Here is a 19,257-nt window from a genome sequence, read left to right as displayed (position 1 = left end):
CCTCAAAGAACATGCTTATTGATACAAAGTATTGGCACTTCAAAAGTGAAACCAAGTCTGAAGCGATGCATAACAATTCCCCCATACAAAGTTAAGAAATCCCACCCCTAAGGCTATGCAAGCAACTACGTTTTCCCATAGAGCTTGTTGGTGAGCTTTTCACGAAACACCCAGCCTATAGTCTTGGGAGTAGCCAATGACTTTGGTTCCCATGAGAGAACGTCTGAGAGAGAAAGTCTGTTTTGTCTAACACAACACCTGGCAATCCCCCCTTTCTCTGTGCTATGTGTCAACTAGAAATGAGAAGGAAAAAATGGCTGCAGCCATGCTCATTCTAAAGTTGACAGTGCCATTGTCTAACAGAAAAAAATTATCCGTCCAAAGAGCCAGAATAAAGGAAAAAAACCTTACAAACAGTTCTTTGATTTTTCATTTCTTTCTTTTCTTCCATGGCTGAAGTTGTTAAAAAGATAAGCTAGCCAAATGGAGATGCATAAAGTTTTTCAACTGTGCTTTCTTGAAAATTATTTTTACTGCCACAATTTCAGTGCATTCCAATGGGCTAACACACAGCTTAGTAGAAATACAGCTCCTCCTCTTTCCTAAATACTGGTTCATTTGCTCAGTGCAAATGATCGATTCCCAAGAGATTTTCTTGGGAAGTAAGGTTCCTTTCTTGGTTCCTTTCCTTCAGAATTGGGGCCTGGCCACGCCCTCTCTTATGCAGCAATCCCTACAGGAGATTTCCTTAACAGTCATCCATTTTTGCAGGCAATTAAATCCCTGCATTCCAGGCATTTCAGGTGCACACACACTCACTCACTGCCCCAACCTCCTCCTCATTCTGGAATGTTTGTTTCTACTTACCAAATTCCTCCTGTATTCTCATCTCCTCCTATCCTCACTGGGATGAGATGGAAGCCACCTTAAACCTTCAGTGTTCAGACAATCATGGTTCTGACAGCCCTGATTAGTTTGAGGTCATCAGACACAAAGAGTCTGAGAGCGCTCTTGACCTCCTAGCTAGCCCATGCCGGTTTTCCTGGTTGTTACACCTGAAAGTTGCTGAGTCACAATAGGATTCATTGATAGGGAGTTTCAATGAGAAACCATCTTGAAGAAACACAACCTTCAATGTCCCTGTTCGGGCACCAGAAATGTAAGGTCACTGGCCCTTACTTAAATCTGAGTTACCATAAAAATCTAATCAAGCAACTCAAACAGAGGCTTCTTGAGGAAACAGTACTTTATTTGATCAAGTAAAACAGCTGGGTGGCAAACAATATGGAATGCTGGCAGTTACATTCAGAAGTGCCACACCTTGGAAAGTTAGTAGCATTGCTTTATAAACTTTGTCAACCAATCAACATTAGACAACAGAGTTATTACCATATAAAGAAGACATCAATCATTCCTATACACTCCCTCATTCCCTCCTTCAGTATATCACATCTGTGTACATGTTTCCCAAGCTTGCATGAAATTTGTCCCTGACACAAACGCTGATTACAAAAGCGAGATAGCAATAGTTAGTCAAGGCTACACAATTTGTTTCTTTTTCTAGTGCTGGTTACAGAACCCTACAATATATAAAACAAAGTTTTTTCTAGTTGCCTGTCCATTGGTCCTGAAAGAAAAGTCTCAGGTTGAAGTTTTAACCTTTACAATCTTCTTAATGTACAGTATGAATTTGTATCCAGATGTTTTTACTTTTTTACACGTCCACCAAATCGTGATTAAAATGTCTTTTCATGTTGCTCACATTTCCAGCAAACATTCAAAGTGCCTTTATACATTCTAAACAGTTTTTCTGCTGACAGATAGCAATGTACATTATTTTATAAAAATTCTCTTTGAGATTACAACATAATCTAAATTTCAGTCTTTTAGCTACATATTTTCCCATTGATTCATTTGTATATTGTAGCCAAAAATTTTAGCCCATTTTATCATACATTCTTTCATGTGTTCTTCTGATATTTCATGAGAGGTTTGTAGATCTTAGCAATAACATGTTCATCATTAGTACATAGTTATATTTCAAACTCAGTCTCATATTGTTCAAAATCACAAAATCTTTTATCCACTAAAACTTTCTGATAAGTGTACATAAGAAAAACATTGACAAGAATATTTTGTTCAATCTTCCCTTGATTTCATTTTACAATCCCCTTATAAAAATTTTAGTACATCACAATAAATGAACCACATATCATTTCTCTTCTATAAAATGGTTCTTGCACTTAAACCCAAAAAGGTCTACATTCTCTTAGCAACATCAATCTTCCATCCATTCTTTCGTCAAAATCATCAACTTTTTCCCATCTGATAAAATTTATCATTTCTTAAGAAAGGTTTGAGTGTTCACACATCATGCCGCCATTTTTAATTGCATGACATATTAAGCCAGGTCCATCTTAAACATGAATGGGTATCTCAAGATTGTGACTATTTCTATAAAGTACACCAAGCAATTTCAATATTCTAAGGAATTCTGTATAAAAATTATGTGATGTGATAATCCTCTTTGGGTGACAATTACTTGCTTTCTAATAGAGTAACAATATTTCAATATAAAGTGTCCATCTAACTCTAGCCAATGTGTGCTGGGACATTCCTAGAGAAAAGTAAATCTAGAACAGAGTTACCACCTCTGGACTACAAAATTCCAAATGACCATGAGGTGCAAATAAGCACTGCTGCCATCTAGTGATCATCCAGATTTTTATAACCCAAATACGGTAGACATAGAAAAAAATGTAGCCCACTGGCATCTCTCATTGCTGTCACTCAAACACACTACTATTTACGTTAGATAATGTTGGTGAAAACCTATTCATTGTTGAACAGCCTCAAAGGTTTTTAGTCACGAAAGTAAACCTAATGCTTCTTACCATTAACAAAAAGGCTGTTTGGATCCAGGTTGTACCTCCCCATCTTGGTGAAATGGTTGGTCTCATTTACAAATTTCTGATATATATTGATTGGATCGAAAGGCGGGGCTGTAGCGACTTTACGATAGCAGCACACACTGTCTACTCCAGTGTACTCTCCCTGATTTACAAGCCTGAGAAAGAAAAGATCCAAATAAAGATATATTCACAACAGGTGTATAGATCTTGGAACTTACCTGGCAATCTGAAGTATAAAAGGACTTCAGGTTCAGCTCTACTGTATTTCAGCAACCTATATCCTTGATTCTTTTCTTGACACTGCTTTGTATCATTTTTTTTCTTCCTGCCAGTTTGACTATTTACTATGCCCCTCTTTATTTCAAGCTCATTTCAATCAAACATTGAAACAAAGAAATTGTTTCGGATGAAAATGAGGGACAGGATTCTTTAGAAATCAGAATGGGGATAATAGTGAAATGTAGAAAAATGGAACTGAAATAAACTATAGGTTCTCTCAAATGTGACAAGGTATTGCGAGAGATCTATATTAGAATCCATTAATCCCCATAGAAGGGCATTTATGCAGGGCTTTTTTCCTCATAGAACACCCAGAACGGAGTTCCGGCACCTTTTTTGGATGGAAACTTGTAGGGTAGGCATATAAATGTGATGTGTTACAGACTGAAACTGAAACAAACTATGGGTTCTCTCAAATACTGTAAATGTTGTGAGAAGTCATCCCCATAACAAGGCATTTAGATAGCACGAAAAAAATCTCCATCCCATATTACTTACCTTAACGTTGATATACTACAGTTGATCAATTCAGGACCAATGTTGTTGGTGTTCAATATCTGTCCCAGCTAGGTTTAAAGGAAAATCTATGTATTTATTGCTGGAAGTAAAACACTACTGCTGACAATTTTATGAAAAACTAATGTAGAAGTGCTACTTGGATAAGTATGCTTTGTCTCCTCACCAATTTACTGATGACTCTTTGTGTTGAGTTGAACAGCCTTGATGTGGGATTAGCCATCTGCGGCCTATAGATCATATTGGTTGCAATGAAGTTGACCGTAAAGCATTCAGTTGCCATTGGAGGTTTGGAAGTGGGAGAAACAGCTGGAAGAGGAATAATGGATGTCAGATATGGAAACCAGAACTGATAGTATATAATCACTGTTTTGTATCTTGTAGTTCCTGTCATGAACAATGGGTTCAGTGGTGCATTACAGAAGTTTAAAAACAAGCATATGCTTTTCACAGTTTGAAAGTAACTGTTATTCTCAGTTTGTTGTGGGTCCAGAAAAGGGCAAGAAGGACGAGGGCTGAAAATCAAATTGTGCAAAAGAAAGATTGATGGGTGAAGTCTTGAGAACAGAGGACTTTGCAGAACTATAGTAGCACTTGTCATGAATGTAACGGGATACTATACAAAAAGGAGTGGGCTGTTCTGTAAAAAGTCCAAAGATGTGAAATAAATTCACAAGGCAGATTCTTGTTCAGAGTTACAGAACTGTTTCTAATGGTCAAAATCAGATGTTGGAAAATCAGAAATCAGTATCCCGTCTCTGTTTGAAGATATCTACTGAACACACTATCTTGGGAATTGACATGGTGCACTGGTTGACATCTTTTGCTGTCTGGAAAATCTTCTCAATATTTAACCTGCTTCTATGTCCCTGTGGTTTCTATACATCGTTTGTGGCAAAAGTCTCTAGGGCATATTGCTTTACTTGCTCCGCAATTGGTATATTTGTGACAAAGTTGGACATCTTAGATTGTGTACCACAGCTGGAATCCATGATTCAGCTTAATTTAATTGCTTCACACATTAGGCCAAGTCCATCCTAAACATAAATGGGTATCTCAAGATTGTGACTATTGCTATAAAGTACAGCAAGCAATTTCAATATTCTAAGGAATTGTGTATAGAAATTATGTGATGTGATAATCCTCTTTGGGTGGCAATTACCTGCTTCTAATAGAGTAACAATAGTTCAATATAAAGTGTCCATCTAGCCCAACGTGTGCTTGTAGAAAGTCCTTAGGCATTCTCAGAGAAAAGTAAATCTAGAACAGAGTTACCAGCTCTGGACTACAAAATTCCAAATGACCATGAGGTGCAAATAAGCACTGCTGCCATCTAGTGATCATCCAGATTTTTATAAGCCAAATACGGTAGACATAGAAAAAAAATGTAGCCCACTGGCATCTCTCATTGCTGTCACTGAAACACACTACTATTTAAGTTAGATAATGTTGGTGAAAACCTATTCAGTGCTGGACAGCCTCAAATATTTTTAGTCACGAAAGTAAACCTAATGCTTCTTACCATTAACAAAAAGGCTGTTTGGATCCAGGTTGTACCTCCCCATCTTGGTGAAATGGTTGGTCTCATTTACGAATTTCTGATATATATTAATTGGATCGAAAGGCGGGGCTGCAGCGACTTTACGATAGCAGCACACACTGTCTACTCCAGTGTACTCTCCCTGATTTACAGGTCTGAGAAAAAAAGGTCCAAATAAAGATAAATTCACAACAGGTGTACAGATCTTGGAACTTACCTGGCAATCTGAAGTATGAAAGGACTTCAAGTTCAGCTCCGCTGTATTTCAGCAACCTATATCCTTGATTCTTTTCTTGACACTGCTTTGTATCATTTTTTTTTCTTCCCACCAGTTTGACTATTTAGTATGCCCCTCTTTATTTTCAAGCTCATTTCAACCAAACATTGAAGCAAAGAAATTGTTTCAGATGAAAATGAGGGACCGAGTTCTTTAGAAATCAGAATGGGGATAATAGTGACTTGTAGAAAAATGGAACTGAAATAAACTATAGGTTCTCTCAAATGTGACAAGGTATTGTGAGAGATCTATATTAGAAGCCATTAATCCCCATAGAAGGGCATTTACGGATCTCTAAAAAATGCCCAACCCATATTGCTTACCTTAACGTTGATAAACGGCAGTTGATCAAATCACGACCAATGTCACTGTTTTTCAATATATCTCCCAGCTAGGTATAAAGAAAAAAAAATATGTAATTGTTGCCAATACTAAAACACTATTGCTGACTATATTATGAAAATCCTATGTAGAACAGCTATTGGATGTATTGGTCTTCTTACCAAATTAATCAAGAATCGTTGTGTTGAGCTGAAAAGCCTTGATGTGGGATTAGCCATCTGTGGTCTATAGATCAAATTGGTTGCAATGAAATTGACCGTAAAGCATTCAGTTGCGCCTGGAGGTCTGGAGGTGGGAGAAAGAGCTAGAAGAGAGACAGTGAATCTCAGATATGGGAACCAGAGTTGATAGTCTATAATCAATCCATCAATCACTATTTTGTATTCTGCAGTTCCTTTCATTAAATCAGGGGGTTCAGTGGGGCATTACAGAAGTTTAAGAACAAGCATATGCTTTTCACAGTTTTAAAGTAACTATTATTCTCGATCTGTTGTGGGTCCAGAAAAGGGCAAGAAGGACGAGCAGGGGCTGGAAACCAAGTTGTGCAAAACAAAGATTGATGGGTTAAGCCTTGAGAACAGAGGACTTTATAGGACGATGGTAGCGCTTTTCAAGAATGTAATGGGATACTGTACAGAAGGGCATGGGCTGTCCCAGATGCAGAATAAATTCACAAGCTAGATTCTTGTTCAGAGTTACAGAACTGTTCCTAATGGTCATAATCAGAGTTGGAATATCAGAAATCAGTATCCACTCTCTGTCTCAATTGAATAGACCATCTTGTGAATTGACATGGTGCACTAGTTGACACCTTTTACTGTCTGGAAAATCTTCTCAATATTTAACCTGCCTCTACATCCCTGTGGTTTCCACCCATTGTTTGTGGCAAAAACCACTAAGGCATACTTCTTTACTTGCTCTGCAATCGGTATATTTGTGACAAAGATGGACATCTTAGATTGTGTACCACTGTTGGATTCCATGGCTCAAGAAACCTCTGTAAAAGTGTACTTACTGGTCGCAGGTGATGCTTCATGATAATCTGAAATGGAAACAGAGTTGTAAAAATGTAAAGAGAGTCACAAAAGAAGGCATAAAAGAACAATGATATGGGAAGTCGCTTTCAAGCTCTCCACCATGAGAAAAAAAAGATACGATAAATTCCTCCTATATACTTACTGGTAACACTGGTCAGAACCGATTAAATGGTGGCCAATCTCATAGCCTCTTTAGTCATGAAAGCAATCTCTGCTTCTTACCATTAACAAAAAGGCTGTTTGGGTCCAGGCTGTACCTCTCCATCTTGGTGAAACCGTTGGTCTCATATATGAATTTGCGATATATGTTCATTCGATTAAAAGGGGGAGCTGTAGCAGTTTTACCATAGCAACAGACACTGTCTACTCCGGTGTTCTTGCCCTGATTCACAAATCTGAGAATGAAAAGACACAACTTGAGACAAATTCAGAGAAGCTGTAGAAGACTTTGGATGGTTTCACAGAGGTAAGGTTTGGAACTTTTCAAACAGTATTTTTAATCTGGTGTTTTTAAATTTTAAATTCCACTTCAAACCTGATTTTGGGAAAGCATGGAGGAAGCTAACCATGGAACCTCCAACACAGTGGTAGGAAATGAATACTGAAGCAAAGAAATGTTTTGGGATGAAGATGTGGAAAGGAATCTTTTAGAGATTTTTATATAAATGTGATGTGTTACAGACTGAAACTGAAACAAACTATGGGTTCTCTTAAATACTTTAAATGTTGTGAGAAGTCATCCCCATAACAGGGCATTTAGATAACACGAAAAAAATCTCCATCCCATATTACTTACCTTAACGTTGATAAACTACAGTTGATCAACTCAGGACCAATGTTGCTGGTGTTCAATATCTGACTCAGCTAGGCATAAAGAAAAAAATTATGTAATTATTGCCAATACTAAAACACTATTGCTGATTATGTTATGAAAGTCCTGTGCAGAAGAGCTATTGGATGCATTGGTCTTCTTACCGAATTAACAACCAATTGTTGTGTTGAGCTGAAAATCATTGATGTGGGATTAGCCATCTGTGGGGTATAGATCATATTGGTTGCAATGAAGTTAACTGTAAAGCATTCCGTTGCCATTGGAGGTTTGGAAGTGGGAGAAACAGCTGGAAGAGGAATAATGGATGTCAGATATGGAAACCAGAACTGATAGTACTGTATATAATCACTGTTTTGTATCTTGTAGTTCCTGTCATGAACAATGAGTTCAGTGGTGCATTACAGAAGTTTGAAAACAAGGATATGCTTTTCACAGTTTGAAAGTAACTGTTATTCTCAGTCTGTTGTGGGTCCAGAAAAGGGCAAGAAGGACGAGCAAGGGCTGAAAATCAAATTGTGCAAAAGAAAGATTGATGGGTGAAGTCTTGAGAACAGAGGACTTTGCAGAACTATGGTAGCATTTGTCAAGAATGTAACGGGATACTATACAAAAGGGAGTGGGCTGTTCTGTAAAGTCCCAAGATGTGGAATAAATTCACAAGGCAGATTCTTGTTCAGAGTTACAGAACTGTTCCTAACGGTCAAAATCAGATGTTGGAAAATCAGAAATCAGTATCCTGTCTCTGTTTGAAAATATCTACCGAACACACTATCTTGGGAATTGACATGGTGTACTGGTTGACACCTTTTACTGTCTGGAAAATCTTCTCAATATTTAACCTTCCTCTACGTCCCTGTGGTTTCTACACATCGTTTGTGGCAAAAGATTCTAGGGCATACTGCTTTACTTGCTCCGCAATTGGTATATTTGTGACAAAGTTGGACATCTTAGATTGTGTACCACAGCTGGAATCCATGACTCAACTTAATTTAATTGCTTGACACATTAGGCCAGGTCCATCCTAAACATGAATGGGTATCTCAAGATTGTGACTATTGCTATAAAGTACAGCAAGCAATTTCAATATTCTAAGGAATTCTGTATAAAAATTATGTGATGTGATAATCCTCTTTGGGTGGCAATTACCTGCTTCTAATAGAGTAACAATAGCTCAATATAAAGTATCCATCTAGCCCAATGTTTGCTCAGAGAAAAGTAAATCTAGAACAGAGTTAATGGCTCTGGACTACAAAATTCCAAATGACCATGAGGTGCAAATAAGCACTTCTGCCAACTAGTGATCATCCAGATTTTTATAAGCCAAATACGGTAGACATAGAAAAAAAAATGTGGCCCACTGGAATCTCTTATTGCTGTCAATGAGACAAGATATTATTTAAGTTAGATAATGTTGGTGAAAACCTATTCAGTGCTGGACAGCCTCAAAGGTTTTTAGTCACGAAGGCAAATCTAATGCTTCTTACCATTAACAAAAAGGCTGTTTGGATCCAGGTTGTACCTTCCCATCTTGGTGAAATGGTTGGTCTCATTTACGAATTTCTGATATATATTGATTGGATCGAAAGGGGGGGTTGTAGCGGCTTTACGATAGCAGCACACACTATCTACTCCAGTGTACTCTCCCTGATTTACAGGTCTGAGAAAAAAAGAAGGTGTACAGGTGTACAGATCTTGGAACTTACCTGGCAATCTGAAGTATGAAAGGACTTCAAGTTCAGCTCTGCTGCATTTCAGCAACCTGTATCCTTGATTCTTTTCTTGACACTGCTTTGTATCATGTTTTTTCTTCCCGCCAGTTTGACTATTTAGTATGCCCCTCTTTATTTTCAAGCTCATTTCAACCAAACATTGAAGCAAAGAAATTGTTTCGGATGAAAATGAGGGACCGAGTTCTTTAGAAATTAGAATGGGGATAATAGTGACATGTAGAAAAATGGATGTAGAGGTGGGGGCCAGGCGGAGGTCGTCTGCAGAAAACTGCCCCTCCAAAGCCCGTGTGCCTCTTCTTCTCTAGATCTATCTCCTCCCTTCACATCACCATGGCGATATGAAAGTGCGCAGGCTTGTATGACCTTGACTGCCTGACATCAGCTAGCTCACACCAACAAGATGTTATTGCCAAATTGCTCCCTGTTTTGGGCCTCTGGCTTCTATATTCTTGAGGATTAGTAAGGAGTTTAGCCAATGAAATGCTATTGCCAGGTAGAACTTTTGCTGCTTCTAGAACTGTATATAAACAATAAAATGCTATGTGCCAGCTGCCATTATTTGCACCCTGCAATGACTGAGCACTGATTACTACAAATGGAACTGAAATAAACTATAAGTTCTCTCAAATGTCAATACACTGCTTTGTATCATTTTTTTTCTTCCCGCCAGTTTGACTATTTAGTATGCCCCTCTTTATTTTCAAGCTCATTTCATTGAAGCAAAGAAATTGTTTCCGTTGAAAATGAGGGACCGAGTTCTTTAGAAATCAGAATGGGGATAATAGTGACACGTAGAAAAATGGAAGTGAAATAAACTATAAGTTCTCTCAAATATGACAAGGTATTGTGAAAGATCTATATTTGAATCCATTAATCCCCATAGAAGGGCATTTACGCAGGGCTTTTTTCCTCATAGAACGCCCAGAACAGAGTTCCTGCATCTTTTTTGGATGGAATCTTGTAGGGTAGGCATATAAATGTGATATGCTACAGACTGAAACTGAAACAAACTATGGGTTCTCTCAAATACTGTGAATATTGTGAGAAGTCATCCCCATAACAGGGCATTTAGATAGCACAAAAAAAATCTCCATCCCATATTACTTACCTTAACGTTGATATACTACAGTTGATCAATTCAGGACCAATGTTGTTGGTGTTCAATATCTGTCCCAGCTAGGTTTAAAGGAAAAACTATGTATTTATTGCTGGTAGTAAAACACTATTGCTGACTATTTTATGAAAAACTAATGTAGAAGTGCTACTTGGATAAGTATGCTTTGCCTCCTCACCAATTTACTGATGACTCTTTGTTGTGAATTGAACAGCCTTGATATGGGATTATCTATCTGCGGCCAATAGATCACATTGGTTGCAATGAAGTTGACTGTAAAGCATTCCATCGCCATTGGAGGTTTGGAAGTGGGAGAAACAGCTGGAAGAGGAATAATGGATGTCAGATATGGAAACCAGAACTGATAGTATATAATCACTGTTTTGTATCTTGTAGTTCCTGTCATGAACAATGGGTTCAGTGGTGCATTACAGAAGTTTGAAAACAAGCATATACTTTTTACAGTTTGAAAGTAACTGTTATACTCAGTCTGTTATGGGTCCGGAAAAGGGCAAGAAGGACGAGCAAGGGCTGAAAATCAAATTGTGCAAAAGAAAGATTGATGGGTGAAGTCTTGAGAACAGAGGACTTTGCAGGACTACGGTAGTATTTGTCAAGAATGTAACGGGATACTATACAAAAGAAAGTGGGCTGTTCTGTAAAGTCCCAAGATGTGGAATAAATTCACAAGGCAAATTCTTGTTCAGTTACAGAACTGTTCCTAATGGTCAAAATCAGACGTTGGAATATCAGAAATCAGTATCCAGTCTCTGTTTGAAGATATCTACCGAACACACTATCTTGGGAATTGACATGGTGCACTGGTTGACATCTTTTGCTGTCTGGAAAATCTTCTCAATATTTAACCTGCCTCTACGTCCCTGTGGTTTCTACACATCGTTTGTGGCAAAAGCCTCTAGGGCATATTGCTTTACTTGCTCCGCAATTGGTATATTTGTGACAAAGTTGGACATCTTAGATTGTGTATCACAGCTGGAATCCATGACTCAGCTTAATTTAATTGCTTCACACATTAGGCCAAGTCCATCCTAAACATGAATGGGTATCTCAAGATTGTGACTATTGCTATAAAGTACAGCAAGCAATTTCAATATTCAAGGAATTCTGTACAGAAATTATGTGATGTGATAATCCTCTTTGGGTGGCAATTACCTGCTTTCTAATAGAGTAACAATAGTTCAATATAAAGTGTCCATCTAGCCCAACGTGTGCTTGTAGAAAGTCCTTAGGCATTCTCAGAGAAAAGTAAATCTAGAACAGAGTTACCAGCTCTGGACTATACAATTCCAAATGACCATGAGGTGCAAATAAGCACTGCTGCCATCTAGTGATCATCCAGATTTTTATAACCCAAATACGGTAGACATAGAAAAAAAATGTAGCCCACTGGCATCTCTCATTGCTGTCACTGAAACACACTACTATTTAAGTTAGATAATGTTGGTGAAAACCTATTCAGTGCTGAACAGCCTCAAAGGTTTTTAGTCACGAAAGCAAACCTAATGCTTCTTACCATTAACAAAAAGGCTGTTTGGATCCAGGTTGTACCTCCCCATCTTGGTGAAATGGTTGGTCTCATTTATGAATTTCTGATATATATTGATTGGATCGAAAGGTGGGGCTGCAGCAACTTTACGATAGCAGCACACACTGTCTATTCCAGTGTACTTTCTCTGATTTACAGATCTGAAAAGGAAAAGATCCAGATAAAGATATATTCACAACAGGTGTACAGATCTTAGAACTTATTTGGCAAACTGAAGTATGAAAGGACTTCAAGTTCAGCTCTGCTGTATTTCAGCAACCCATATCCTTGATTCTTTTCTTGACACTGCTTTGTATGATTTTTTTTCTTCCCGCCAGTTTGACTATTTAGTATGCCCCTCTTTATTTTCAAGCTCATTTCAACCAAACATTGAAGCAAAGAAATTGTTTCGGATGAAAATGAGGGACCGAGTTCTTTAGAAATCAGAATGGGGATAATAGTGACATGTAGAAAAATGGAACTGAAATAAACTATAGGTTCTCTCAAATGTGACAAGGTATTGTGAGAGATCTATATTAGAATCCATTAATCCCCATAGAAGGGCATTTATGCAGGGCTATTTTTCTCATAGAACACCCAGAACAGAGTTCCAGCACCTTTTTTGGATGGAACCTTGTAGGGTAGGCATATAAATGTGATATGCTACAGACTGAAACTGAAACAAACTATGGGTTCTCGCAAATACTGTAAATGTTGTGAGAAGTCATCCCCATAACAGGGCATTTAGATAGCACGAAAAAATCTCCATCTCATATTACTTACCTTAACGTTGATATACTACAGTTGATCAATTCAGGACCAATGTTGTTGGTATTCAATATCTGTCCCAGCTAGGTTTAAAGGAAAAACCATGTATTTATTGTTGGTAGTAAAACACTACTGCTGACTATTTTATGAAAAACTAATGTAGAAATGCTACTTGGATAAGTATGCTTTGTCTCCTCACCAATTTACTGATGACTCTTTGTGTTGAGTTGAACAGCCTTGATGTGGGATTAGCCATCTGCGGCCTATAGATCATATTGGTTGCAATGAAGTTGACCGTAAAGCATTCAGTTGCCATTGGAGGTTTGGAAGTGGGAGAAACAGCTGGAAGAGGAATAATGGATGTCAGATATGGAAACCAGAACTGATAGTATATAATCACTGTTTTGTATCTTGTAGTTCCTGTCATGAACAATGGATTCAGTGGTGCATTACAGAAGTTTGAAAACAAGCATATGCTTTTCACAATTTGAAAATAACTGTTATTCTCAGTCTGTTGTGGGTCCAGAAAAGGGCAAGAAGGATGAGCAGGGGCTGAAAACCAAGTTGTGCAAAACAAAAATTGATGGGTGAAGTCTTGAGAACAGAGGACTTCGCAGGACTTGGTAGCACTTGTCAAGAATGTAACAGGATACTATACAAAAGGGAGTGGGCTGTTCTGTAAAGTCCCAAGATGTAGAATAAATTCACAAGGCAGTTTCTTGTTCAGAGTTACAGAACTGTTCCTAATGGCCAAAATCAGAGTTGGAATATCAGAAATCAGTATCCCATCTCTGTTTGAAGATATCTACTGAACACGCTATTTTGGGAATTGACATGGTGCACTGGTTGACACCTTTTACTGTCTGGAAAATCTTCTCAATATTTAACCTGCCTCTACGTCCCTGTGGTTTCTACACATCGTTTGTGGCAAAAGCCTCTAGGGCATACTGCTTTACTTGCTCCGCAATTGGTATATTTGTGACAAAGTTGGACATCTTAGATTGTGTACTACAGCTGGAATCCATGACTCAACTTAATTTAATTGCTTGATACATTAGGCCAGGTCCATCCTAAACATGAATGGGTATCTCAAGATTGTGATTATTTCTATAAAGTACACCAAGCAATTTCAATATTCTAAGGAATTGTGTATAGAAATTATGTGATGTGATAATCCTCTTTGGGTGGCAATTGCTTTCTAATAGAGTAACAATATTTCAATATAATGTGTCCAACTAGCCCAATGTTTGCTTGTAGAAGGTCCTGGGGCATTCCCAGAGAAAAGTAAATCCAGAACAGAGTTACCAGAAACCAAGTTGTGCAAAAGAAGGATTTTTTATTTGGCCCTCTAATCCAAAGAACTGCACATTGTTGCCCAATCCACACCACAATTCCTTAAATCCAAAAGTCTTCAGGACTTTGATAAGCCTGGAAGCATCTCAACAGATCCCAGCTTTTACCAGACATCTGGGGAATCTTCCACTTTTATGATAAAGTCACAGCATTAAATAATCAACATTATTGACCCATTTCTATTCTAATATTATAAAACACTACATTTACTTTACTCTCATTTGATTATAAACTAAAAATCACAATGAAAATACGAAGGTAGAGTTACTGATTTCCAACGCAGCAAAGAAATTGTAAGAGGGTGCAAAGATTATGTCAGCTCAGTTCCTCAATTCTCTGCTACTTCTTCCAATTTCCCCGATAAAAATGTAAACAGAAATACGTATTGCATTTGGTAAAGGCAGAATAGAGAATAAATGTACAATACCAGTTCTCCCTAACCTTGGTGTCTTTCCAATGTGTGGACTTTCTCCCAGAGCTGTGGACTTCAACTCCCAGAACTCTCAGCAATAAGAACGTATTTGCTGGGTACCCTGGCTCAAATTGTAAATAGTTGTGATTGAGTGGGTGGTGCAATGGCTCAGAGGTTAAAACACTGGGATTCTCAGCTGGAAAGCCATGCTGCATAACGGGGTGAGCTCCCATTACTCACCCCACCTCCTGCCAACCTAGGTAGCAGTTTGAAATCATGTAAATGCGAGTAGATAAATAGGTATCACTTCGGTGGGAAGGCTGCTGAGTTCTGTCCTTGCACACTGGCCTGATGGTAATGGAAACATCTCTCTCAGACAACAAGGCTCCCTCAGCTGAGAATCAGAGATGAGTCGGCCATGGCTGGACAGGGGAAACCTTTAAACCTGTGACTGAGTCCCATCTAACTAATCTGAAGCACACAGGCCTTTTCCTTCCCTCCCACCCCATCACAATGGCAAATAATCTATTCCTGGTCACTAAAGAAAACTCTTCACTGCCATTATTTGAAAGATAATAGGAGGAAGAATATGTTTTTTTCTGATTAAAAAAACCCTGCCTCTTTATCCTTCTCTGCATCCTTGTCAACTATTGTTTCCAACACACCAAACATATTAGATGTTTCTGTTGCTTAACTACCAGAATAGTTTGGCAGATCACAAACGTAAACCCGTTTCTAATTACACCTGATGATTAATTTCTGTACTGTTTTGTCCAATTTGTTATATGGAAAGGTATGTGAAACACACATCACATGGCCAATTTAACCTTAGACTTAGTAGCTTGCCTCTAAGGCTGATAGAAGTGAAAAATATATTTAATACAAGAGGGATTTCATAGGAGGATTCAGAAAGCGAAGAGGACAATCACAATTGTGTACTTAAAGCCCCACCCCTTTGATGTATGCACATACAAAAAGGAGGTAGGCTTAAATTGTATAGTTGCAGATGCCATCTTTAATTTTTTTTAAAAAAAAAAACCCCTCAGCGGATGCCCTGGGATGCAATTTCACGGTTTTAAACAAAGAAGCCAAATCTGAAAGTCATCTGGGCCAAGCCTCAAAATCACAGGTCTGAATGTTGGCAAAACACATCAGGTCACTAAGGAACAGGAAGCACCACATTGAAAAATGTAGCAGCTCAACTGAAAAGTAGGTAGCTGATGGGCAGATCTGGAGTTATGATCACAATGAAAAAGCCTCCAAATTATAAAGTAGCTGCTACAGCAGTTGTGACCATCCCGAAAACATTCACTGAGCAGAAAACAAACTGATAAGGTCCCTCCCACCGCAACAACTTTTCTAAATTTTTCCTAAGCAAATTCTCAAGAAGAGAGGGCTTATCTTTAGAGTGGCAATGTGATAACCTCCCATTTATTATTTCTTATTCATCAGCATATTAAAATCAAGCAGAAAAGGAAAAAAACCACATGGTCCTAAGTAGTATTACATTACAGTAATACTACTTAGTATTATATTACAGTAGAATATATGTATATTTGGAGATATATTTCACAAGGTATATATACTATGTATATTTCATACATACATTAGTACAGTAGTACATTTATACAATTTCTATATAAATACATTTAATATTTCGAAGTACAAGCTCTTCTTTTTTTGTACTGATAAATGTGAGCAGTGATAAAAAATTTAAAAACACTTCACTATTTAACTATCAGGTTCAGATTTCAGGCTGATAACTGATCCAGTCCCTGAATAACTGTTATTTTTCTGTGGTGACTGGAGCAGAACAAATCTATGTAATCTAATATATCATCAGAGTTATGTGGTCTGACCAGAATCTAGAGATTTCCTCTAAGGAGAATTTAAAAATCTGTCTTTTTTTTTAAAGCCAAGCAATATAAGAAGAGTACATTAAACAATTTAGATTTTAGTGGCAGGAATGCCAGTTGCTTTTTAGTTTTCAGCTTCCTTTTCTCTCCATAATCACATTTGTGTTTTAGTAGAAATATTTAATTATATCTCTTTCAAATGAAAGGAGAGGGCTGGTTTGGTATAGTGGTTAAAGTCACCGGGCTAGAAACCAGCATATGTTGAGTTCTCCTCCTGTCTTAAGCATAGAAACCACCTCTTTCAGCCCTAGGAAGAAATGGCAATGGTGAACCACTCCCAGCTGTGTAGACTTACCCATGTAGTTGCCAGGAGTTAAGACAGTGAGAACAATTAATCAGTGGAACAGCTTGCCTCCAGAAGCAGTAAATGCTCCAACACTGGAAGTTTTTAAGAAGAGACTGGACAGCCATTTGTCCGAAATGGTGTAGGGTTTCCTGCCCGAGCAGGGGGTTGGACTAGATGACCTCCAAAGTCGCTTCCAACTTTACTACTATTACTAAGACTGACTCAAAGGCACCATAGACAGAGAGGAAAAAAAGGAGAGCGTTAACTACATAGTCTTGGAAATTGGCATCCAGAGCCTTCAGGATAGGCTACTTCTATTGCTCAAGAAGAAAACCTTTGGAAGAAAAAGAAGAAGAAGCCCTACCTGAAATCCATATATGGAAACAAAGCATCAAGAGGAAAAAGATGTTCCTGAGACAATATTGAACCAAGTGAAGTTTCCAGTCCATGGTTCTTGCCTCATGGCCAGCTGGGAACCCGTCTGCTACTGAAACTGGGTGCCAGCTGTGGCATGTGGGGTTAATTCTGGAGAAGGCAAATCTGTTAGCTTAACAAGCTGACACACCCTGGGTAGAAGCATTATTCAGTCGCTCAGCCAAGTCCTTAACTGAAAGGATTTCATAATATGAAGGATCAAGAGGAAGTAAGTAAAAGGAAAAGAAAAGAAGAATTAAGGTACGAGAAATGTCACGCTAATGAAACTGGGACTCCTGGCCCATTTGCAGTGTTCACCAGTGAAGAAGCATCATGAACCCTTCAGCCACAGCTGCTCAGGTTATATTATACCAAATCATCTCTAAATTTCTTTCTTAAAATATTATAAAATTTAGACCTGGAGCATATTTTTAATATTATCTGCTAGACCAGTGGTTCTCAACCTTTTTAGTGCCGCGACTCCCAACCGGTTGTAAGTCGAAGACTACCCAACCGGTCGTAAGTCGAGGACTTTCCCTGCCCGGGAGCGCTGCGCATGCGTGGTGCTGCCCCCTGCGTCGGCCGAGGCATAACTGGCAAGCAGCAGAGACGGCACAGGCTGACCACCGGCTGGGCCACCAGCTGGCCCAGCCCAAGGGAAGTAAGGCACCCGCCGGGCCCCACGCACGCCAGCAACCCTCCCTGCACCCGCCGGCCTCCCACCTCCCACCCCTGGCCCTCTTTTACTTACATTTTTAGTAGTTGCTCAGCAGGGAGGGGTGGAAGCTTCCAGACAGCTCATCTTCGCTGCAGACAACTTGCAGCACCGTTTGCAGACTGGGACTTTTGGCGGGCTCAGCAGGGCAGAGACAGCCTGGACAATTCCTATTGGCTTTTGAAAGCGAATAGAATTAGACTCTATTCAAGAGAGTCTATTCTATTGGCTTTCAAAAGCCAATAGAATAAAAGGGAGTAGCACAGCTAAGGAAAAAGGGGAAAAAATGGCGGACTGCATTGTTTGCGACCCCCGTGAAATGGTCATTCGCCCCAAATGGGGTCACGACTCACAGGTTGAGAACCGCTGTGCTAGACTCTTTTGAAGCTTGGAGTTATTCCTGTCTGAGATTGTTCTTGTTCCAGTGTTATGAACTTTGACCTGAGCCTGAGTGTGCCTTTTGGTATTCTAATGGTGGTGGGTTACTCCTACTGTGTCCTAAAGGTCATGTCCTGCTTCTCTGGGTGGGGAATGTAGATTTTAGAAGTCTTTGTCTTTCTTTTTTTTTAAAGAATATTTTATTAATTTTCCAATTTTACATTTAGGTATTTAAAAAGCAACGTGGTAACTGGGTTAATCAATAGTTCGATAACAAAATCTTTAGTGCAAATCTCAGGTTACCACATCAGATATTTCTTCTCTTTTTCCCTTAACATATACTGTCTCATATTCAAGCTAGTACAGTTCTAGTTATAGCAACTCAATAAAAACATTATTACATTTATCAATAAATTTTAGCTTATACATATCTTAATTACATTCAATCTTCATAAACAATCCATATCCTTGTATTAATTTTTATCCACTTTTTAGTTTCTCATCAACATTCCAATTTAACCTTTGATATTTATAATTTTCAGGCTTTGGGAAACCAAGATTGTCTCAATTCATAACAAAATATAATATTCAAAATACACATTTTATCTATTTGAATGTAATCTTGTTCTATTTCCTAAAAGTTATCTATTTCCCACCATATTAAATCATTTATTTAATAATACAATATCCCCTTTAATAAATCAAAACCATTATGTATATTACCTGGGTTAATCAATAAATGAAAATATTTATAATAATTAATTTATTTTCTCTTAAGTATAATTTTTAAATATTAAACAGATAAAATCCTTATTTTCAACTAATTTCCAAGTATTTTAAATCTAATAACCAAAATTCCCCTTATCTCAACATCTCCCTTTAACCTTCTA

The 19,257-nt window shown here is 38.2% G+C and overlaps 1 protein-coding gene across 7 annotated transcripts; it reads right to left on the bottom strand.

The window, feature by feature from the left end:
* Positions 1-1,228: 1,228 nt before the first annotated feature.
* Positions 1,229-18,065, bottom strand: LOC120310726 (mucin-16-like). 7 transcript variants are annotated; one of them, XM_039349469.1, is made up of 17 exons: positions 18,026-18,065; positions 13,093-13,235; positions 12,909-12,976; positions 12,114-12,286; positions 10,758-10,900; positions 10,574-10,641; positions 9,220-9,392; positions 7,879-8,021; positions 7,700-7,767; positions 7,126-7,298; positions 6,882-6,908; positions 6,028-6,170; positions 5,848-5,915; positions 5,230-5,402; positions 3,874-4,016; positions 3,690-3,757; positions 1,229-3,067 (listed from the first exon to the last, which is right to left on the bottom strand). In XM_039349469.1, exons 2-17 carry the CDS (start codon positions 13,207-13,209, stop codon positions 2,881-2,883), a joined length of 1,935 nt encoding a protein of 644 aa, XP_039205403.1. In that variant the 5' UTR covers positions 13,210-13,235; positions 18,026-18,065; the 3' UTR covers positions 1,229-2,880. The 7 variants fall into 7 exon arrangements, with proteins under 7 accessions (XP_039205403.1, XP_039205401.1, XP_039205402.1 ...); XM_039349467.1 differs by lacking the exon at positions 18,026-18,065 and adding an exon at positions 17,225-17,451; XM_039349468.1 differs by lacking the exon at positions 18,026-18,065 and adding an exon at positions 16,870-17,022.
* Between the last annotated feature and the right edge of the window lie 1,192 nt (positions 18,066-19,257).

The sequence above is a fragment of the Crotalus tigris genome, unplaced genomic scaffold, assembly GCF_016545835.1.
Source record: "Crotalus tigris isolate CLP2741 ecotype Arizona unplaced genomic scaffold, ASM1654583v1 scf7180000018278.843604, whole genome shotgun sequence".
Taxonomy (NCBI): Eukaryota; Metazoa; Chordata; class Lepidosauria; order Squamata; family Viperidae; genus Crotalus; species Crotalus tigris.
Note: the sequence above shows the minus strand (reverse complement) of the source record. Positions and strands in the feature narration are given on the sequence as shown.